This window comes from Lissotriton helveticus, chromosome 3_1 (genome assembly GCF_964261635.1).
Source record: "Lissotriton helveticus chromosome 3_1, aLisHel1.1, whole genome shotgun sequence".
Lineage (NCBI taxonomy): Eukaryota > Metazoa > Chordata > Amphibia > Caudata > Salamandridae > Lissotriton > Lissotriton helveticus.
This window is the reverse complement of record NC_136061.1, coordinates 1,092,541,024-1,092,564,420: the sequence shown is the minus strand read 5'-3', so window position 1 is coordinate 1,092,564,420 and position 23,397 is coordinate 1,092,541,024. Positions and strand designations below refer to the sequence as shown.

Here is a 23,397-nt window from a genome sequence, read left to right as displayed (position 1 = left end):
TGTCATACTGGTATGCATTTTTAATGGAGGACTACAATCATTCTTGTAAACTATTTTATTCTGTATGTCCTGCTTGTACGGCTTTCTAGTTTGCTTTCAGAGTTCTTGTATGGCATGCCTATATTGACATTTAACTCTTATATTACTAATTAATGCTGTGCTTATTTATCTGTCTGTATGTCTGCCTATCTTCCTGTCTGCATATTTACCTGTCTGTCTCTGTCTATCTACATGCTAGTCCAATGGCCACTCTATTTACCTGCCTGCCTGTCTATCAGCCTGCCTACCTTTCTGTCTGTCTTTTCTTTTATCTGTCTCTCTGCCTGTCTGTCACTGCAAGCCTCTCTATCTGTGTATTCCAGCCTCTCTTTCTGTTGGTATTAAAGATTTACAAAACCACAAACAAATTAAAGTATTAGTAAAGGTAGGAGGCTGGCAGCCAACGCCAGACTGGTTGACTTTTTTTTACATCTGGTATTAGCCAAGACTGTTTGATTTTACAAAAATTATTTGTATAACATAGTTATTTAACCGAACGTCATCCATTAGTCAATTGGGTCATTCTTTTTTTTCTTCTACCCACTCCAACATTGATCATGGTGCAGTGGGTTAGCCAACTTCAGCCACAGGCTGACTTTTCTGTGAGCTACGGATGCTTCCCTTTTACAAAGAGCACAGCCACACTCCACGTCGTTCACATCAGGGCTAGGGACTACTAGAGTAATATGTGGTGGGTTTTTTTCTCCAGACAATTGTTTTTTCCTTTTAGTCAATTTATTTTTAGATTAATGGGGACCCTCGCCTACCACGACAATACAGTTTTGCTAAAACCATGACCGAACAAAAGAAGAATTGCCAAAAGGCTGACTGCCAACGCCAGGCGTTTTGGCTTTGCCAGTGCTTGTTTATTATGAGTGTTCGAGGCATGTGGGCTGCTAAATTCATATCTCAACTAGTGTTGGGTCCGGATGATTGCACATTGTTGTCCTGGAAGAGTCTTCGAAGTATCACGAGATAGGTGTCTCCTCCCCTGGACTACAGTGCGCATGGGCATCGGCTCCATCCCCAGATTGTTTTTTTCCGCCATTGGGTTCGGATGTGATTTCGACGGCTCCCTGTCGGAATCGAAAAACCTTCCTTCTCAAGGCCAACAGGCCTTCGGTATTCGCGTCGGTATTGTGTGCGAACGGTCCCGAGCATCGTCTGACTCTTCCGGTCAGATTTCGGCAGAGTGGTTTACCCTTCGCGCATCGAGGCCCTGTACTCGCAGCAAGACCCCGACGGCTTCATCATGGAACGGAGCCCGTTCAAGCGCTGCCCCGTGTGTGGGTCCAAATACCCACACATCGACGTGCATCCAGTTTGTAATAGATGTCTTTCGCCGGACCACGACGAAGACAACTGCATGGCCTGCTCCAAATTCAGGTCGAAGAAGACGCTCAAGCATCGGCGCGCGGCGCGACTTGAGGCCTTCCACGCAGCCCCGGCACCCGACGACATATTCGACGACCCCGCAGAAGAATGCCACGGCCATCACCTTCAGATCTCACCACCATCGACGGAGGTCGAGGCGGATCCAGAGGAATACATCGAAGGACAGAGCCAAGACCTTGAATATGTCGAGGAGGTAGGGGACGACGAAGAAGTCTATGGGGCCGCGGAAGATAGCTCAGAGGACGAGCTATGCCCCGAACGTTACTCGATTCAGGCTCCGGTCACGGGATCGCCACTCGGCCTTACCCTCGACCCTGCACCGATATCCCCAGCCCCGCCTTCGGGCCCGGCTACGGATACACCGGAGGAGCCACCGTTGCGCGTATCGAAACCGAAACCGCAACTACTGTTGTCGACGGCGCCTAAAATGGCCGACATCACGCCAAAAACGAAACCGAAACCTTCGGTCTCCACGGCTCCGAAGATGGCCGCCGACTCAGCAAAAGTGAAACCGAAACTTACGGCTTCCACAACATCTAAAATGGCCGACGTCCCGTCCAAGCCAGCAAAGCCGACTCCGTCTTCAACTCCGTCCGCTTCCAGCCACACAAAGTCCAAGAAGACTGTCGACGCATCGGCGCCACAAACGGTGGCTAAGGACAAGTCCTCAAAGAAGGTCGTCCATCCCGCCTCGGCGCCTACGGCCCAGGATACGACGACCGGAGCCGCTACTCATCGGCACAAGGATGCCGGGTCGGCATCGCTGGCGTCGGCGCCTACACCGACCGCAAAGCAGCGTCCCGTGGGAGGCCAAGAATCGTCGGTGCCCACTTCTGCTACGCCGAAGTCCTCCGAAGCAGACAAACATGAAGCATCGGTTACCAAACCCTCGGCTTCTTTTACAAAACAGGTCACCGACTCCCTCAAAAGGATTCGGGAGAAGGCACAGACGTCAACGTCTACCGCATCATCGGATCCGACACCGGTGTCCATACCGGCGAAGTCGTCCTCCAAGCTTCTCTACGTCCTGCCACCAAAGGTGGCGCCCAAAGCGTTTGTGGCCAAGACGGTGTCGAAGAACACCGACACGTCGGAATATTCGACGCCCAGTCCCAATTTGCAGCGGCCAAAGGCGTCAGGGGACAATTTAGAGCATTACATCGATGCCAACACAGGGAAATTGACACTTTATAAAAGAAAGATCACTTCCCAACCTTTAGAAGCATTTGTTATTCCACTGAAAAAGAAAAAACAAGCACAGGACATACCTCCACTTGTTGAACCTCTTCAGCCTCCGCCAAGGAGGAGTCCAACACCTTCCCCCCACCACTCAGGGGGTGAGGATGATGAACAGGATGACCAGTATAATTTTCCTACTGACACTGACCCTGATGTACACCAGGACCCATATGATGACGCTGGGGACCAGGACAGCCATCAAGTAGTACATGACCCTCAGGTTTTTGGAACACGTACATCACCTACTGAGGACTCAGCAGCATTCACTGCTTTAATAGAACGGGCAGCTGCAACTCATAATGTGGACATGCACTCTGACCCGGTGGAGGAAGATTTCCTGTTTGACACCTTTTCTGTCTCCGAAAGAACAGTCAAAACACTCCCCATGCTGAAGGGTGTCCTTAAACATGCACCAGAGATCTTTAAGGAACCAACAAGGGCAAGAGTGGTAAACCCACGTATTGAGAAGAAATACAGGCCAGCACCTGGAGACCCTGCTTATATTCGGGGACAGTTGCCTTTGGACTCATTGGTGGTCGCAAACGCCCGCAAACGGGCCAACTCCCAAACAACGGGTGAAGCTCCTCCCCCGGACAAAGAGTCGAAAGTGCTTGAGGCTTCTGGCAAGCGGGTGGCTGCGCAGGCTGCCAATGTATGGTGTATAGCAAATACACAAGCACTACTGGCGCGTTACGATAGGGCGCATTACGACACCCTAGAACAGCTCCTTCAACATCTACCTGATGAGTATAAAGAAGCAGGCGAAATGCTCATTCAAGAGGGGAAGCTTATATCAAATGCTGCCATTAAGTGTGCACTTGATGTCGCGGACACAGCAGCTAGGGGTATTAACACTAGCGTCATGCTAAGGCGCCAAGCCTGGCTTCGTATATCTGGGTTTAAGCAGGACATCCAGACTACGATCCTCAACCAGCCAGTCAATCCTGACAGACTGTTTGGCCCTGATGTAGACACCACACTTGAAAAAATTAAGAAAGACAACGAGACTGCTAAGTCCATGGGGGCTCTCCAATCACAACAGTTCAGAGGCAACACTTTTCGTCGCTCAGGTGCACGTGGTGGTACCAGAGGACACTTGGGACAACAAACACAATTCGCAAAAGGTGGTGCGCAATCCCCGTACCCCAAGCAGGGTAGAGGGGGTTACCGAGGTAACAATGCCAAGGGCAGGGGCAGAGGAAACAACAGCTCACGTTCCTCTGCCACCACCAAACATTGACTCCCTGTCGCTGCCCCCCGACCATCCAACACCTGTCGGGGGAAGACTACAGCAGTTCCTGCCAGTCTGGTCGTCCATCACCACAGACAGGTGGGTGAGAAAACTAATCCAGTAGGGTTATTGCTTGGAGTTAACATCCACTCCTCCCAACATCCCCCCAAGACAACGTCCTATGTCGGCAGAGCACTTGCACTTATTGCAGCAGGAAGTGCTAGTTATGCTGCAAAAAGGAGCAATCGAACTCGTGCCAGTGGAGGAGGAAGGAACAGGGGTCTACTCCCTGTACTTCCTCATCCCAAAGAAGGACGGATCGCTCAGACCCATTCTAGATCTGCGCCCCCTCAACATGTACATACTGTCAGAACATTTTCACATGTTGACACTGCGACAAATCCTTCCCCTTCTAAACCAAGGGGATTTCCTGGCAACCTTGGACCTCAAGGATGCTTACTTCCACATCCCACTCCACCCATCCCACAGAAAATACCTCAGGTTCACCATTCTCAACAAGCACTATCAGTTCAAAGTCCTACCCAGAGTGTTTACGAAGTGTCTAGCGACAGTGGCGGCGCACCTCAGGAGACAAAACATACATGTCTATCCGTACCTCGACGACTGGCTCGTTCAAGCAAAGTCGGAAAGACAGTGCGCCTCACACATGTCCCACACTATTCACCTCCTTCACAGCCTGGGGTTCTCGCTAAACTACCCGAAGTCGCACCTTCAGCCAGCCCATGTGCAGCAGTACCTAGGCGCGACCATAAACACCCTGACTGCTATGGCTCAACCAAACACAGTCAGAATCAACAACATTCAGTCGCTAATCCAGAGGTTCAGACCGCAACACTCCCTGTCAGCGAGAGTGTTCATGCAGTTGATAGGCATGATGGCCTCCTGCATCTTCATAGTCCCGCACGCAAGGTTGCACATGCGTCCCCTCCAAGAATGCTTGGCAAATCAATGGACACAGGCTCAAGGACAACTGACAGACCTAGTGTTGGTGACCGGTCGGGCATACAACTCTCTGCATTGGTGGAATCCACACAACCTTTGCAAGGGACGACCGTTCCAGGAGCCGGTGCCACAGATTGTCCTAACAACGGACGCATCTCTCCAAGGGTGGGGAGCGCATGTGCTCCACTACACAGTGCAGGGACTATGGTCAACCCATCAACAAAGGTTGCACATCAACTACCTGGAATTGATGACAATCTTCATGGCGCTCAAGTCCTTCAAGGTGCATTTGTGCAACAAGGTCGTGTTGATCCGGACGGACAACATGACAGCCATGTACTACATCCAAAAGCAGGGCGGTACTCACTCACCACAGCTGTCTCATCTGGCTCAGAGCATGTGGAAGTGGGCCATTCAGAGGAACATCTTCCTCATGGCAGAACACCTCCCGGGCAAAGACAATCAGATGGCGGATCTGCTCAGCAGATACAGCCATCAAATGCACGAGTGGGAGATTCATCCATCAGTACTCCACCCGTACTTCCAGCAATGGGGTCATCCAGAGATAGACCTGTTTGCCACAAGGGAAAACGCAAAATGCCAAAGCTTTGCCGCCAGGTTCCCTCACCCAGAATCGCAAGGGAATGCGATATGGATGAACTGGTCAGGCAAATTTGCGTACGCTTTTCCCCCAGCGCCTCTCATTCCGCTGGTGGCAAGAAAGCTAAAGCAACACGCGATGACTCTCATCCTGGTTGCTCCAACATGGGCACGCCAACCATGGTACACCACGTTTCTAGAACTTTCCGTGGTACCGCATCAAAAGCTGCATCTCACACCCAGGCTCTTGACGCAGAACCATGGCGACATTCAGCATCCAGATCCGCAACAGCTCAATCTGGCGATCTGGCTCCTGAGGTCTTAGAATTTGGCTACCTCAACCTGCCTCCTGAATGCATGGACATCATCCGGGAGGCAAGGAGGCCCACGACCAGAGCTTGCTATGCAGCAAAATGGAATAGGTTTGTCATTTACTGTACTAACAACAATATCAACCCGCTAGATGCATCCATCCCTAACATCATTTGCTATTTGTTACATCTTTACAAATGCAATCTAGCGGACGCTTCCATTCGGATACATCTATCCGCCATAGCGGCTTATCTCCAGAATAGGCAGCACCTCTCTGTTTTCAGGGTGCCTGCCATTAAAGCCTTCCTGGAGGGACTGAAGCGAGTCATTCCTCCAAGAACTCCACCAGCTCCAGTGTGGAACCTCAATGTTGTCCTCACTAGGCTGATGGGCCCACCTTTCGAGCCACTGCATTCTTGCGAAATTCAATTTCTGACGTGGAAAGTGGCTTTTCTCATTGCTATCACGTCGCTCAGACGTGTTAGCGAGCTGCAAGCGCTCACAATCCAAGAGCCCTTCATCCAAATACATTCTAACAGGGTAGTGCTCCGCACTAACCCCAAATTCCTTCCCAAGGTGGTGTCACAGTTTCATATCAACCAAACTATTGACCTGCCAGCATTCTTCCAAAACCCACAAACCGTGGCGGAAAGAATGCTTCATACACTAGACGTTAGGAGGGCGTTGATGTACTACATCGACAGGACTCAACCATTTCGAAAAACACAACAACTTTTTGTTGCCTTCTCACCACAGCACAAAGGCAACCCCATCTCCAAAGCAGTGATAGCCAGATGGATAGTTAAGTGCATTCAAATCTGTTACCAAAAAGCTAAGCGCACTTTATCAATTCCCCCAAAAGCGCACTCCACACGCAAATTTGGGGCATCCATGGCATTCCTAGGGAACATTCCCTTAGAAGACATTTGTAGAGCAGCCACTTGGGCTACACCACACACGTTCACTAAACACTACTGTGTGGATGTGCATTCCAAACAGCAAGCAGCTGTAGGACAGGCTGTTCTCAAAACACTTTTTCAAGCTTCTGCAGCTGGCACGGGCAACCGCCGTTAATGGAGGGACTGCTATGTATTCTATGCATCAGATATGAATTTAGCAGCCCACATGCCTCGAACTGAATATGCTACTTACCAGTATGCATCTGTTCTTGGCATGTAGGGCTGCTAACATTCATATCGCCCGCCCTCCTCCCCGGTGCCCGTAGCGGCTGCAGACACTCTCTTGCATTCATCATTAGCATGGACATCATTTACACTATTTAACTCCATCACTGCCACAATGGCTAAAAACAATCTGGGGATGGAGCCGATGCCCATGCGCACTGTAGTCCAGAGGAGGAGACACCTATCTCGTGATACTTCGAAGACTCTTCCAGGACAACAATGTGCAATCATCCGGACCCAACACTAGGCGGCGATCTATGCATCAGATGTGAATGTTAGCAGCCCTACATGCCAAGAACAGATGCATACTGGTAAGTAGCATATTCATTATATATATTTTTATTTTTTAGAAAACATGAGCAGGACAGTTATAGTGATCTCCGGCCAGACTTAAAAATATATATATATATTCTGCACTACTTTTACTTGCGCTTCAGCAAGTAATTACAGACCTCTATACACTATTGACTGTTGTAAAACTGACCAAAATAGTGGGCTCAAAACCTCAGCTTTTGACTGCCTCGAACTGATTAAGAATCTACTCCCTGGACCATTGTCACCAGTTAGCCATGTGCTCTCTATCTAAGCTCAAATTAACTTGGTTTATTGGGTGCAGCTCTGTGTTGTTCCTGCCCAAACCACGTAGACTCAACATTGACTAAGCATGCCTGCACCAAATTCCTGCAGCTGCACTGCAAACGCTGTCACATCACCAACATTGCTTGTCTCTTCCAAGAAAGCAAAGCTGTGCCCAACCCAGTACTGCCTGGTCTGCAGCTTCCTTCACCATCCACTCCTAGTTTCCTTCTTCAAGCTGTGTTCTTTTGGTACCCAACAAAGTTACTGTTCTTTTTGTATGTAGTCTTTGACTTCCCCTTCCACTTTTTGCTCAGAGAACAAGCAAAACGCACATTACCTCATTGTGGGCGAGGAGCAAATCAGCCGTGAAGTGGCAGCCAAGAAGAGGACAAAATTCAGAATATATTGCTGAGCCAAGGCTTTGTTACAGATTTCCTCTGAGGCCTCAACATTACCCTCACTCAACAGAAGCTTTGCTCTCATTCATTATCTAATATTTGATACCATGGTGCTGAAACCCTATTTGATGTCACTTACTGTAAATGTATTGTCTCTTGTTTACATTGGCTGGTCGTTTTTCTGCATAAACTTTAGCTCTGCTAGAAGCACACTTTTCTGTTGTTGCAGAAATTTCCCATTTCGGTGCTTCTGCATGTGATCAGTGCCGAAGCCGATTACCTCAAATTTCTCATGAGATAATAATGTGTGCGCATTTTCTATCGCTCATGTAAGAGTGTGCAGCAAGTTACTGTTGAAGGTGCAAAAATGACTGCGTTATTTGTAAACAGATCCTTTAAAGCACTACCAGAGCATTGTTGAACAAAATGCTGAACATTTTTATCCTTTTCCGCTCAACAGTTGTCATCTACTTGCTAAAATTCTTCTGCTGTGAAAAACTTCAAAATTAATGTTAGCAAAAGGCTCAGCAGTTGAGCAGAAGAGTGCAAATTGCTTTTTGACAGAGTTCCTAGTTCTACTGCTGGTTTAATTGATATTTAAAGAGTAGATATTTACTCAAGTGCTGAAAGGGTAAAACTGGCCCAGGGAAGTGTGGTAACAGGGTGAAAATCTGAAAGCATGATCTACCGTTGCTAATGTGTATTCTTAATGATAGCACTCCTTTGTCGCACTTGTTCCTGTCTGCGTTTTCACGATCCTACGGTGACTGCTTCTGGTGGTACTTTTCACACCCGAGAGGCCTTCATCTCCTAATGTACAGCCGTTCCCGCACGGTGTTTGTTTTCATGTAACGCATTGTTAATGCCTGATCCCTGAACATTCTGTGTTGCAGGCCAGAGATGGTCGTCGGCTGGTATCACAGTCACCCTGGCTTTGGCTGTTGGCTCTCTGGGGTTGATATCAACACTCAGCAGAGCTTTGAAGCCCTGTCGGAAAGAGCTGTAGCAGTCGTGGTGGATCCTATACAGAGCGTGAAAGGCAAGGTATGGCAGAGGTTTCAGCGTTTCCCCTTTTTTTGCAAGTTACTTGAAATCTTTGTAAAAGGAGTACCGATGTCAAACCTGGGAAGGACGTGTTGATGTTTGTAAAGTGCAGCTAAATAACCCTCCCTGATGCTATTGTGCAGTCCCCTACTTTTATAAAATAAGAAGCAGTAAACATTAAAAAAAAATGTATTATCAGATGTTTTTACTTCGCTTTATAATCGAGATGTTTGAAATGCTGGAATGTTTCTGTGTTCTTTTTTCAGACATAGTACTGCATTTCCGTGCATAATGGTCAAACGAAAAAAATAAAAAGTATAATTTGCTTAATTATAAATGAGGATCGTATTCATAGGGCGTATTCTAAATTTCAGTTGGTGAGCTTATTAGCAGATCTTTTTCATGGTATTCGGTTTTTAGATGCTGACAGTATGGCGTAGACAATTAAAGTTTTTGTGAAGACTTTCACATCTTGCAGTGAGAAAGCAGATGAATGATTATGTATGTTAAATGACTGAAAAGAGATTAACTTGCATCGCATATTGGGTTCTAGTTGTCCTTTGTTGAAATCTCTGTTGTTCTTGTGTAGTTCCTTTTTTTATTATTTCTTTCTAGCCCCATATGCCATTTTCCTATTTCCTGCCTCATGACAGCAGGGAGCAGCTCTATTATCACCTTCACAGAGCTGTCTGAAAATGTGAGAGGCAATTCGATTTTGCTCAACCACAGGGAGAGCGGATTAGAAAAACTACAGAATATACAGAAATTGACTAGACGGGTTTCTGCTTTAAAATACTGCTGAGGTGTCTTGTTTGAGCATGTACTTCAATTGTAATGTAGGATAAAATGATAATAAAACACAATTTATGGAAGTTATATTATTATTTTTTGTACCGCAGGAGTAGCAATTGCATCGCTTCCTAAAATGCATATTTCTTTTCTGTACTTGAGGGCAGTTGCACAATTCGTATTGGAGAATATTAAGAAGGTTCTTGTCACATCAAGTCAAATTTATATTGCTGTGACTTCGAATCATTTTTAAATCAGATATTATAGTCAACCCCTTCGTGACATGCAGCCCTTATTATTTAGCTAAATTGGGGTTTCGCCTAAACCTCGTTCCCATCATCCTCTCAACTGCAGGGACATGAGCAGCAATGAAATGAGCAGCTTTTTTGTCGGTCATTGTTAATGGGAGAAATAGAGTATGCTTATGTGATAAATGTTCACACTGTTGTAGAGGATCCAGATGTATGTTTACATTCTGCTTTTTTCACCCATGTATGATCCAAAACATGTTATGGTGCCTTTCCTAAACTTACGTCAATGTGAAAGTTTTTTTCATCAAATACAACTAGCTGGTGTTTTGTAGCCTTGTCTAAATGGAGTAATTTTAAGTATGAATGAATACTGCCATTTTATCTTTAGTCCAACATTTAGAGAGTGTTGTTGTCCATTTCCTAGTGGCCCCTTAATGGTTGTCATATCTGGTCCTAGGTCCCTCTGAATCAGTCGCTGGGGCATTGTTGCCTTCGGTATTTGGAAAGACATTTTCATATTCATGTTAACCTGGTACTTTACCATGCACCCAGAATTTGACAACTTAGTTTATGCAAAATTAGAGCACAGGTTCCTGATGCTTTCCCATCTGTGATTACAGTATTGATATATAGATACTTTTGTAGGGAAATTCTATAGAATACAGCGAGTGCCTTTCACTATATTATGTAAGTATTTACTTTGGAGAATATTAGAGAGATGAACATTTTCCTTCCTGTGCTCTAATAAGCATTTATGAGTTTTGAGATTGACAGTGTCCACAAAATCAAATCAGTTGCTTGTCTACAGTCGAAATATTTTCAAAGTCTTTCTTTAGCCTAGCAAAGGGCATAGAGATGCCACTCTAGCAGCAGATTGTGTGGTATACAACAGCCAGTTAACACTATCAATAATTTGAGCACTGTGACACCCATAGGATCCCTGAATTATTGTCTAGTGGTCGACCTGAACTTCTCTTTGGTGGGTTATGCGCTTGGTGGCACGAGTTAAGCTTGATACACCAGATGCAAGAAGGATAATCGGTCCTGCCCCATTGGAGGAGTATGAAGGAGGTGTGGGTGATAACTCTGTGGCAGTGTAGTCAGCAGAACCTGTCTAAACAGGGCACATGCCATTTCAGGTCTTTCTTGAAAATTAGGTTAATTGGTTGTGTTCTCAATGTCTGATTAAGCATGTTATAAAGTGAATGACTAGTGGTTGGCCTCCTTCATATTTATTTGTTAATCAGAAGTCATTGTGGTTGATCTGAGCAATTTTACTTGATTTCAAATTGTTGGTGCTAACGTATTAGGGTTTTGAAGGTAATTGCCCTAGAAGGTCTTGTGCAGGTTGTATAATCGTTCAACATTTGTTGGTCTACCAGAAGCCAATAAAAAGACATCAAGGCAGTGGTTGAGCGCATATGTTAATTCAGTTAATGTATAAGCTGGCCACTTGAGTCCGTATCCCTGAAACTATTGTTTGTTCACCAATGTTGCCGTAGTCTAGTATTAACAGAACTAGATATCTGTAAAGCTCTATGAAGGGAGCAGGAAAAGTACCCTTTCATAATGGCGAGTTAATAACGATTGATGGGGGGACCATGTTCACTCTGCAGGCAGTTTAGAGTAACGATTTTCGGATGTGAGTGCACTAGATCATGAACTGACCGTTTTTAAGCATTATCATCAATGCATTCTAGAGACGGTTGCCATTTAAGCAAGCATGCTTAATTTACCCACAATTTGGCTCTCCATGCTCTCCTTGTATTTTGTTAATGTAGATTTTGGAGCAGGTTTTGCATTATGAGATTAACTTGTTTGTTTCATTTTCAGGACATAGTAAAACCTGTGCAGATAGGAACTTTACTGAGGCTCAGTGTAAAGAAATTCTCTGACATTTTGATTGCCTGGGTCTGAATGCACCAAAAAAAGTAGCAAGCAAGATGTTGATGCTGTGCAAGGATACCCTGCAGATCCTTACTTTTGAAGCAGGACTGCAACACTTTGCAGTCCTACTTTGCAAATAGAAACCCAAGAATTTGTGAACCCTAAGCAAGTGACTTATTGCCCGAAAGTGCTATAAATTCTCAATGGCCTTTTAAGGGCTGAGGAAACAGATTAACTTCGGCCATTTTGGCACCGGTCTGTATAAGTGGCATGTCCAATGACCTGAGTTCTTTGATTCCATCTTGTGACACATGTGCCTTTTACAAGCAAAACCACGAGGTTCCTAAGTGCTGAGGTTTTTTCTGGTGTGGCCTTTGATAAACTGTCTACTTGTCCAAGGGATGGGATGCTTCCGAAATGTACTTGAAATTGAAATTAAAATATTTATAATGCGCACATCCACCAAGCGATTTCTTGGCGCTAGGAGCACAGACCGTAAGACAGTGGGAAGGACGAACAACTAGTGTGGGAAAGCTTTGGCAAAAATAAATGTTTTCAGGGCTTTCCGAAACTCTGAATAATGGGGGGAGGTCCTGAGGGATGGGGGAAGGGTATTCCAGAAGGTGGGCGCAAGCGTAGATAATTTTACGCCTCCTGACCTCTTCTTCTTGAAACGAGGGATAACCAACAGAGATTGTGAAGAGGAGCGCAAGTCTCTGCTAGGACGGTATGCCTTGATCTCATAAGAAATGAAGCCAGGGGCAGTCCCTACCCTGGCCTGGAAGGTGATACAACCCATCTTAAACAGGGCACGTTCCCGGATAGGCAACCAGTGCAGAGCTTTGAGCAGCGGGGTGACATGATGAGACTTTGACAGATTGTAAGCAAGTCGGGCTGCCTGGTTCTGCACCAGTTGAAGTCTCCGAAGGTTATAAGCGGGGACACCGGTATACAAGACATTGCCGTAGTCTAGACGGGAGATCACCATCGCAGACAGAATGAGTTTGAGGGCACAAAATGAGAAAAAACGAGACACCTTGCGAATAGTGCGGAGAGTGAGAAAGCAAGAAGAAACAACTGAACTAATCTGAGAGTGCAAGGTGAGAGTAGCATTAAGTTTAATCCCTAAGGTTTTAACCGAAAAAGAGAGGGTGGGAGGGGAACCCAGGGAAGGTGGCCAAAATGAAGAATTCCAGGGACTGGAGGAGCCACCCGTCAAAACCAACTCGGTTTTGTCGTGGTTAAATTTCAGATGGTTGAAGCTCATCCAGTCCCTAATAAAAAGCATGATAGAGTGAAAGTTATGAATGGATTCTGGAGAAGAAGATACATTAAAAACCAGTTGAAGATCATCAGCATAGTTATAGGTAATAACATCCATCTGCTGAAGTGCAAAAATAAGAGGGGAGACGTACAAATTAAACAACAAGGGAGACCAGCAAGATCCTTGTGGAACTCCGCAGTGAACCCTTTGAGAGGGAGCAGAGAAATTGGCCAGATGGACGCCTGGGTGCGATCCCTCCGAAAGGATGCCAGCCAAACCAAGGCGGTCGCCCTGATGCCAGCCGCCTCGACACGGGAAAGGAGGATGGAATGGTCCACTGTGTCGAAGGCGGCGGACAAATCAAGGAGAACCAAAGCTTGGGGCCGGCTAGCATCCATGCCCTCTCTAAGGTTGTCCATCACAGAGAGGACTACGGACTCCGTGGAGTGCGCCGGGCGAAAACCAGCCTGGCGGGAGGCTAAACAGCCATTCTCCTCCACAAAGGCACTGAGTGTTCGGGTGATATGGCGCTCCAGAATTTTGCCTAGAAAAGGGAGAAGGGAAATGGGGCGATAATTTGCAAGTGAAGATGGGTCTGCACCGGGCTTTTTTAGAATGGGAATGATGATTGCGGATTTGTGAGACTGAGGGACAATGCCACGGACAAGGGAGTTGTTAAGGAAAGTAAGCGGAGGAGAAGGACAGGCCAGATAAATTTGTTTTAGAATGTGTGCAGGACAGATATCGGATGGGGAACCTGACTTTACCAATGAAAGGAGGGCAGAAATGATTCTTTAGTCAAAGGGGGGGAAGTGGTCAAGATGCATCTGGGGAGAAGGGGGCTGTGGATCCAAGAAAGAGGGAGAAGGGGGGGCAACATTAGACTTAATAGCTATAATTTTCTCTAAAAAGTAACTATTGAGTGAATCACAAAGGGTCTGGGATGGGGAAGGTTTAAGAGTAACTCTGTCCGAAAAAGCCAAATCTTGCACAATAGAGAACATTTCTCTTGGCTGATTTTCGGCGAGCAAAATTTTAGAAGAGAAATACTCGGTTTTAGCAAAGAGAATGGACTTCTTGTATTGGTTCAAACGTATGGTATATTGAGTTTTAAGAGTGGGGCAGTAGGCACGTCGCCAGGCACGCTCCGCTTGCCGGAGAGCCAGTTTTTCCTCTTTAAGTGCGGCATTAAACCACCTATTGGCGTCGTAATCGCGCCTGGCAGTAACTCGTCTGAGTGGAGCCACCTGATCGCAGCCTCTGCTGAGCCAGTTGTTTAGGGAGTCCATTTGAGAATGAAAAGGGAGATCTTGGAGATTAGGGCAAGAGGCAGAAAGGGAGGAACAAAGAGATGTCATGTCCACATGAGTCCAATTACGGGCCCAAATGTTCCTGGGAAGGGGGGGTTTTTAACGAGGCTTGGGTGCATGGAAAAAGAAATTAAAAAATGGTCAGACCAGACACATGGGGAAACCACCGGGGAAGAAACAGGACAATTAAGCGACCAAACCTGGTCTAAAATGTGACCGTGAATGTGGGTGGGGATGTGAATATGGGACCCGAAGTTGAAGGAGCAGAGAGTCAGAAAATTCTTTAGATGAGAGATCCTCAGAGGGCCAGTAATTAAAGTCGCCAAGCACCAGGATAGAGGAATTGTTCACTGCTAGAGTGGCCAGCAGGTCCTGGAACGCGGGGAGAAAGTGCGAAGTGGGTTGTGGGGGACGATACATAAGCAAACAAGTGAGAGGTGGCGAAAAGGAGGCAGAACGGACGACTAAGTAGTCAACCGTTGCGATAGGAGAGGCTGGTAATATCTGGAAATGAAGATCCGCACGGGCAATGAGAGCAACGCCACCGCCAGCCTTGCCGACCGGTCTGTCGGCGCGGATGGCGTAGTAGGGGGAAGGCAGGGCAGCCAAGAGAGTTGGAAGTGCGTCTTGACAGAACCAAGTCTCTGTAAGAAACAGTAGATCAGGTTTATGCGTGTCTAGCAAAACAAAGAGTTCATGAAAATGATTGACCGCCGATCTGGTGTTCAAAAGGAGGACAGAGGTTACAGGGGTCGCGGGGAGAGAAAGGGACGGCTCTGGGAGACTAGAGGAAGGGGGAACTGAGACCAGACTGTGGGGAATAAGAGGAGTCGGCATAAGGCCGAGTTTGGAGATTTTGGCAATGGTGGAATCTGCCAAAGTCCACGGACCCTGCATCGATCGGAGCTGGGCTGATGTAAAAGTAGAAAATTGGGCAGAGTGGAGTGCCCCTAGCCCCGGCCGGCCGCGGACGGGCGCAGACGGGCTTGCCTTTGGCGCGCCGCCGGCGTGCCCGCTGCGCGCGTGCGCTTGGGGCATCCCTTTTGAGGAAATGGGAGCGCGATGGCTGCTGCGCTCACCCGTGACCCACCACTGCCCCACCAAGATGGAGCCCGCAACCCCGTCAGCCCTCCGGAACACGCGGCACTCAGCCGTGCCGGACCGGGGCTAGGGGAGCAGGAAGGCGGCAACAGGCAGCGGCGGAAGGTAAGGGACGGAAACAGCGCACAAAAGTGATTATTAAAAGGATTCAGTTAAAAGATGCATAAAACAAGCTCAAGCACAGCCATCGTCCGCGAGCCCACTGCCACTGGGTTTGAGCGTCCGCTGCGCGTGCGCATGGGGCGTCCCTTTTGAGGAAATGGGAGCGTGATGGCTGCTGCGCTCACCCGTGACTCACCACTGCCCCACCAAAGATGGAGCCCGCAACCCCTCCGGAACAAGCGGCACTTAGCCGTGCCGGACCGGGGCTAGGGGAGCGGGGAGGCGGCAACAGGCAGCGGCGGAAGGTAAGGGACGGAAACAGCGCACAAAAGTGATTATTAAAAGGATTCAGTTAAAAGATGCATAAAACAAGCCCAAGCACAGCCAGCGTCCGCGAGCCCACTGCCACTGGGTTTGAGCGTCCGCCTTGTAAAAACTATAAGTCCACTTTCAATTTTGGTGCCATGCTGTGCAGTGGCAAATTATGTCAGCATTCTTGTTATACCCATGCACTGATAATAGCCTCGCTCTTTATTTTCGGGTTTATATTATGCAAAGGGTTTGGATTCTTGATTTTGCCATCTTTTCACAAATCTACAAAGAGGGGCTGTAAGTAGATGGGAACTGGCAGATTAATGGCTGGAATAGCTGTTAATCTGTGAACAAACAAGCATGTTTAATTAACCCCTTGGGTGCTTATGACGGTGCCACGCGTCATGAGTCACGGGCGGGGTGTGCTCATGACGGCATGGTTCCATCATGCCACTGCCGCTCTGCCCACGCAGCACTAATTCCCCGCCTGTGCGGGCGAATTTATGAGCGGGCCGGGTCATGGCGGAACCACGCCATCATGAGCACACGCCTTCCGTAACTCATGACGGCGTGGATCCGTCATTAGCACCGAAGCGTCGCGATCACCCCCCACCCGCGCCACGGCGGAATTCGCGCCGCAGTGAAGGGTTTAATTAAATTGGAGTTTTTCCCTCTATAAACATTACTGAGAAGGATTTCTTGCTGTATCTACAAACTGCCCTCTCCTTTTCGGTGGTATTGTGTTTCAATGTTTTATATACTTGAATGATTGTTTTCATTTGTGTGGGCATTATGGATTATATGTACTTGTAGGTTTGTTGTGTGTTGCATAACAGTGATTAGTTTCTAGGATCTCTCAGAATCCATCAACTCTTCTGAATTGTTATGTAATTGGTTATTTATTTAGCAGGTAAATCATGGCACTTAATTACCTGGGATTCTTAATTTGGCGTAGTATTCTACTGGTTGTGAAAGTATGCTTTTCCAACAAATTCTAAAAAGAAAGAGAGACGGTACTACAGTTAAAAATAAAGGCAGGGAATTCAAATATGTATCTGCAGTTATTGAAAAAGAACATGACCACAAGTCACTGTTCCCACCTTGAGGGCTTTATGGAATTACTGGTAAGCAGAACGAAAAAATTATTTTAAGGTTTGTATGGCGTACATTTTGAAGCAAGAAAGACCGGAATGCATGAATAGTTTACCCTGTTTCCTTAGGCTATTTATTTAAAGACAATCCTGCTCCGAATAGGCAAATAAGCAAGTGCTTTAGTGCCAGTGAGACACAACTTTTTCGAATATTACAGATAAGATGAGCTGCTGTATTTTACATTACCTGGGAACGGTTTAAATTTAATTAGTAGCTGATAAGTAAATAGAGTTTCTGTAGTGTAGCTGTGATTAAACCATTATATTCTTCACTGAAACATTGTCAAACGGCAGGAAGTGGCAGAGAATTTGTAGCTTAGAAAAGCGGGTCCTGGGAACATCGGCCACTTCTGCTTGCACAGATAACATGGATTCCGAAAGAATCCCAAGAATACATACAATCTGTCAGGGGTAGCACATTTGCCCATAATGACGGGCTCGGTCAGCGTATTGGGTGAAACCCCTCCAGCAGGTGCTATTATATCCTTATAGCCCGCTGTAGCAGTCTATACCCGCAATTAACAGCCAGCCCTAGCATTAAAGGCCAGAGCCGAAGGCAAGGGAAATTAACAAGGGAGTGGGACTTTAATGCCGGTATAGCCCAGCTACGGAGGGCTATAAAGCCATTCGAGTGTTCTACGACTAGATGGCATAATGTTCTAACAAAATAAAACAAAGTCCTCGCACAAGGCCTTTGTTCACAGCAACAGCTGTGAACGACAACTTGGAATGTAGGCGCTTCCGAGCTTCAACCGGCCATTAAAGCCAGGAGCACTCCATTGGAGCTCCCAACATTCCAATGTTCTAGTAATTATTTAGTTTTAATTAGTTAATTAATTAGTTAGAATTTAATTTTATCAGTCATGTCCAAGCATGCCAAAAATATAGGCAGTGGGCCAGGTTAAGTCGTTAATGTATCGTACCTGAAGACTAATTGGATGCCGTCTGAGCACATTTAAAATCTCACTCATCCCCATTCGGTTTAGGAGTTGAGCAAAAGGGCACATACAGAGATTAAACCAATTTTTTACCCTACAAACTGGTTTCGTGCCTAAACCCTGATTTTCCTATATTTATTATTTTATTACAAGGGGACAGTTTGATGCATCAGCGAAGCCACCTTAAACTATTAAACTATGTAATCTTTTAAGTGTGTTCTTCAGTTTGTAAAATGCCATACTTTCAGCTTTTTTAATTTTTTCATCTGCACTTAATCTTCTTGATTTTCTATTTTCAAATGTATTAGTCATTAAGGTGCCTGGTAGTTTTCCTGTTTCTTTATCGACTTACAGAAATTTCAAGATTATGTCAATCACCGATTTTTGATGCCAGTTTGGAAGCAGATATATTTATCAAAGCTCACTCTCTTTTAGGGCACAATGGTCAATACATTTTTTAGCCTTGGCAGTACAGCATGTGGAGATATAGAGCATTTAGTTCAGTGGGAAGTACTTAACGGTGCCAAGAAAGAAGATATTTTAAAAAGTAGCCAATGGGCTCTACTAACTTAAAGGATAATTTATACTTACTGTATGGGATAGCACACCCACTTCTGTATATTATAAAAATACTGCAAGTCACCTAGTAGTTCAATGACTGTAGAGGAATGAGACCGAAGGCCAAGTTCCTTTATAAAGTTAAGGAACTCAGATCCTTATAATGTGTGGCAGTAGAATTGTATGCTTTATAATTCACGGTCACACCATCGCCCTTCCCACAAACTACTTAAATCCTTAGTTTCTTGCTTTTTTGTGTTCATTGCAGACGTGAAGTAAAAAAGCAGAATTTGTGCTGCTAAATGAAAGACATAAAAAGTTTAATGTAAGTTGGACATAAAAAAGGGCTGTCGCTTCTATTGTTTTGAAACTTTCAGAGATTTCCTGGCTTAAATTTCAGCTGTACTTATGCTCGGTGTCCTGCATTTCACCTTGGCTGCTGGCTCTGACAGCTGTCATTGTCACTTCAGAAATGAAATGTAATAACATTACAGTTGAGTTGCTACGCTATTTGTCTATTAAGTGTGACTAGATGTGTCATTAGTCGTCTATAATAAGGAAACTGGAGACTGGTTTTTATACTGAGATAGTAGGCTCCCATTTACTAGAAGAAGATAGTGTGGGCAGAATAGGGACAATCCTGGGATGGTTTTCATGTAAGTTGGTAATTGGGTGTGCTTTTCCATCATCATACTCTATACAGATTGTCTTGTAAACATGCGTGCTGCTTCACTTTTATTTTTAAACTTTACTACAGCTATTAAAGCTGTCATCTTATTGCACCTAAATATTTGTTATGAATTACCCTACATATCTGCAGATATTGGACACTTTAGATATACCAAAAATGACAGTCTGCTTCTGTTACATGGGTTTCTCTAGTCTTTGGCCATGTGTATGTAGCTTTACACACTCACTCCACAAACAGTTTACCACTGTAGTATGACATGGAGATGCAGATGAATCATTCATTGTACCAGTACAGGAAATTTACAATGTTTACTTTTATCACCTCAGCTCTTTTGTAGGACTGCCATTAACTTGATAGCCTGTTCTTTTGTAATTGCATGAATATTGCTTGTCCCAACTGGTACAAAAACAGTGACAATTCCAACTAGCTTTGTGCTGTAGGGCCACAAGCCTTGTTTGTGTTTTTCATACCAGCTAGCATTAGTTTCTTCCAGCACTCCCAACACGCCATGCTTCTTGTAATAGAAGGACCTTCTTATTTGAGGCCATTGTAACACAAAACATGAAATCTTGTTATAAAACATAACATCCATTACATGTTATTTTAAAATAATTGTAGCCGAGTCCTAAAATGTCATCTTTGTGGGTTAATGTGACACCCGTTTGTGTGTCATAACAGTTTCACCTAAATCGTTTCTGACTTCTCGACTAAGGACTTTCCAAAACATTCAAGGTACTAGGTAATTAAAGGCTGATATTGTTTGATTCTTCATTTCCAGTTGCGGCTTGCTGTTGTTTGCCAGATTAGTTGATAATAAAGTCCTTCTTGGAATATTTATCCCATGCACGAGGCATCGTTCTAAAAAAAACCATGAACTCCAGTGGTATAAGAACTTGCAGATCGGCAATCATGGCGACCTTAGATCCAACTGACACTCCATTGAATTGCCAACTAATAAAGTTCCTTTTGGCTCATACACATGCACTGAAATGTAACCTTGTGCCCTGTTCAAAAAAGGGAAACAGGACGGTCGATTCTGTAGGAGAGTGTACTCCCGAACGCAACACAGAACAACACTAGAACATTGGGAGGAACACTTCACATGGCCCAACAAATGCTTCCGATCCGCTTTAAAATTGTACATTGTGTATGTTAAAATGACGAAATTTTAAAAATACTTGCACTTGAAACGGAAAGTTTTATGGTTCAGAGGAACAAAATGTAGGAAAACACTAAGAGTTTTTTATTCGTAGGGCCTGATTTTACAAAATGCAAGTTATGGTTTTAATTAACTGAAACAATACACTTTTTCTTTCTATCCAGCTAGCATTAGTTTCTTCTAGCACTCCCAACACGCCATGCTTCTTGTAATAGAAGGCCTTTCTTATTTGAGGCCATTGTAATACAAAATAAGAAATCTTGTTATAAAACGTAACATCCATTACATGTTATTTTAAAAGAATAGTAGCCGAGTCCTAAAATATCATCTTTGTGGGTTAATGTGACACCCGTTTGTGTGTCATAAAAGTTTCACCTAAACCGTTTCTGACTTCTCGACTAAGGACTATTTAAAACATTCAAGGTACTAGGTAATTAAAGGCTGATCTTGTTTGATTCCTCATTTCCAGTAACGGCTTGCTGTTGTTTGCCATGTACATATCAAATTAGTTGATAATAAAGTCCTTCTTGGAATATTTTTCTTTTAGTTCCTAATGCACATAACTTTCATCCTACATTGTTAAAAAGAATTACACATTTATGCACATCAGGAAAGGACTTTTTACTGACTAAAACTATGTCGCCATCACTCTTGCCTTCACCTGTCAAATAAATGGGTTAATCTCCACTGATTTTGTTGCCCTTAAATATGTTCACTGAAGTTATGAAATAGATTTGAACGCAGTACGAAATCCTCTAAGGATTGTTAAGGAAATGTACATACTCCTAGGAATCACTCTAACAGAGTCAAAATTGACATTGTATAAATAATTTCAGTGTTTGAAACTTCAGACTCAAAATCACAGCAATTCTCTGATATTCGTTTGGCATGAAGCAGCTTTAACTTGTGATGCTTTTCGGCAGAAATGGCATAAAAAGTAACGTTTCTTTGAATTTTTTATGCCGTGGGCTTACAGGGGACAGACAATGATGTTTTTCACTTGTGGACGTCTGACAGCGCATGGCAGCATAAATAACGAAATGGTCATAAACCTAGCTGCACTTCCCGGGTCACATGTTCTGTTTAATTTTTAAACATTCTGGAAACATACTAAGCAGTTGATAACCGGGACGTTGCCGGCGATAAAAGATATTTTAGTGGGCCTTTAGTTCTGTTTCCACACCTGGCACATCAATATTGTCACAATCGGCAGTGTTATGAGGTTGATGTCTCTTGATGTATTTCTTTGTGTGATGAAAAGGCTTCTATCTGCGCTTCCTTCAGCCTGTGTTTTTAAGGAATTAAAACCTATGAACTCCTTGCATTCTCCAAGGTACTTTTGGAAAGAGAATTGCATATGATTCTATGTTCCACATGCACGAGAAAATGTGGATAAAGTACATTGCACGGCAATTAGTGTAGGAATGTCAGCATTGCACAAGAGCTACTTTTGAGAGGAAGAGTGTCTGAATGTTCTCTAGTGAAGGTTTCCTACCAGCACTTATAAGTAACTTACATTTAACGTTGAAATGAAATAGCAATTTGTAGAGTGCTCTACTATCCGAAAGTGTCTAGGCGCTAAGATTCTGGCAGGACAGAAGAAGAGACCTGAAAGAAAGTCCTGGTAAAGAGAGTAACATGCGGGTAGGTATAGCATACCAGATTTGCTGCACCTATTTATTGAAGAACCACGTTTTTAAAGCCTTGCGGATTGCCAAGAGGTTGGATTTTTTTTCAAATCCAATGGTATAGAGTTCCATTGTTTGCTCGTTCCTACTATGAACCTTCTACCACCCCAGTAACTTTATTAACGTTGGGAATAATAAGATTAGCTGAGGATGCGGACTTTAAAGATCTTGGACAGCACATACCACTGAAAGTATTGCCTCAGAGATTCAGGGCTATCATGGTGCAGTACCCTGAAAGCAATGCATAGAGATTTGAACTCCCCAGCAGTTCAGTTTCTGAATAAAATATGGAAGCTTCATATTTGTGGCTTTCTCAATCATTTTTGTGGGAAAAGGAAGATGAAATATGGGTCTATAATTACTAGGAGTACTAGCATCTGAATTGGGCTTTTTTAAAAGGAGGAGGATTGAGGCAGTCTTCTATTTTTTGGGAGAAAATAGCCCACGGAGAACATTCTATTAAAAATGGTCATGAGATGTTCCGAAATTACGTCAGGTGCCAGGTGAAGAACTTTAGGAGGGCAGGGGTTAAGAGATGACCCTGATTTGATTTGAATGAACAGTATGAGAGCCAGCTCCCCTGAGAAAGGGTAAACGACAGTAGACAATCAGACACAAACTTTGCTCTGTTCGGCTAATTTTACCTATAATCACTTACTATTGAAGTAATTGAAAGATTTGAATTGAGGTATTGTAATTCAGTGCATTTTTATTTCATAAACCTTTGTGCATTGCTAAATATTTGTTTTTAGACACATTTCTTAGTAAAAGTCTCTCTTTTTATGCTGGTACACTCCTGACAGAACAAGCATTTGCAAAGTCAGTAGGTTTTGCCTATACAAGAGCTACTGGATTTGCTTATGCCTTTTAGCCATGTTGTCCACCAGTGTGGATGCTGTTCAGCATGACTAAATGTTAATGGTGTAGAAGAGAGGAGAGTGGAATGGAGTGTCATTGAGTGGAGTGAATGGCATAGAGTGAATGGCAAAGAGTAGAGTAGAGTGGGATGGCATAGAATGGAGTTAAGTGGCGTAGTTAAAGTTGTGCAGAGTGCTATGGAGTGGCATAAAGTAGAGTAGAATGGAGTATCGTAGAGTGGAAATGCGTAAAATAGAGTGGGGGAGTTGATTGGGTTAAAGTGTAATAGATTAGAGGGGAAGGGCTTGGAGTAGAGTGTATCAAAGTGTTGTGTAGTGGCGTGGAGTTGAGTGT

At 44.7% G+C, this 23,397-nt stretch overlaps 1 protein-coding gene across 1 annotated transcript in view; it reads left to right on the top strand.

Annotated features, from left to right (window-relative positions):
- The window catches only part of PSMD14 (proteasome 26S subunit, non-ATPase 14), a 498,726-nt gene that overhangs the window by 257,372 nt on the left and 217,957 nt on the right, over positions 1-23,397 (top strand). Inside the window, exon 6 of the mRNA XM_078681663.1 lies at positions 8,834-8,984. Within this exon, the coding sequence (XP_078537789.1) occupies positions 8,834-8,984 (151 nt within the window). The remainder of the gene's footprint in view (positions 1-8,833; positions 8,985-23,397) is intronic.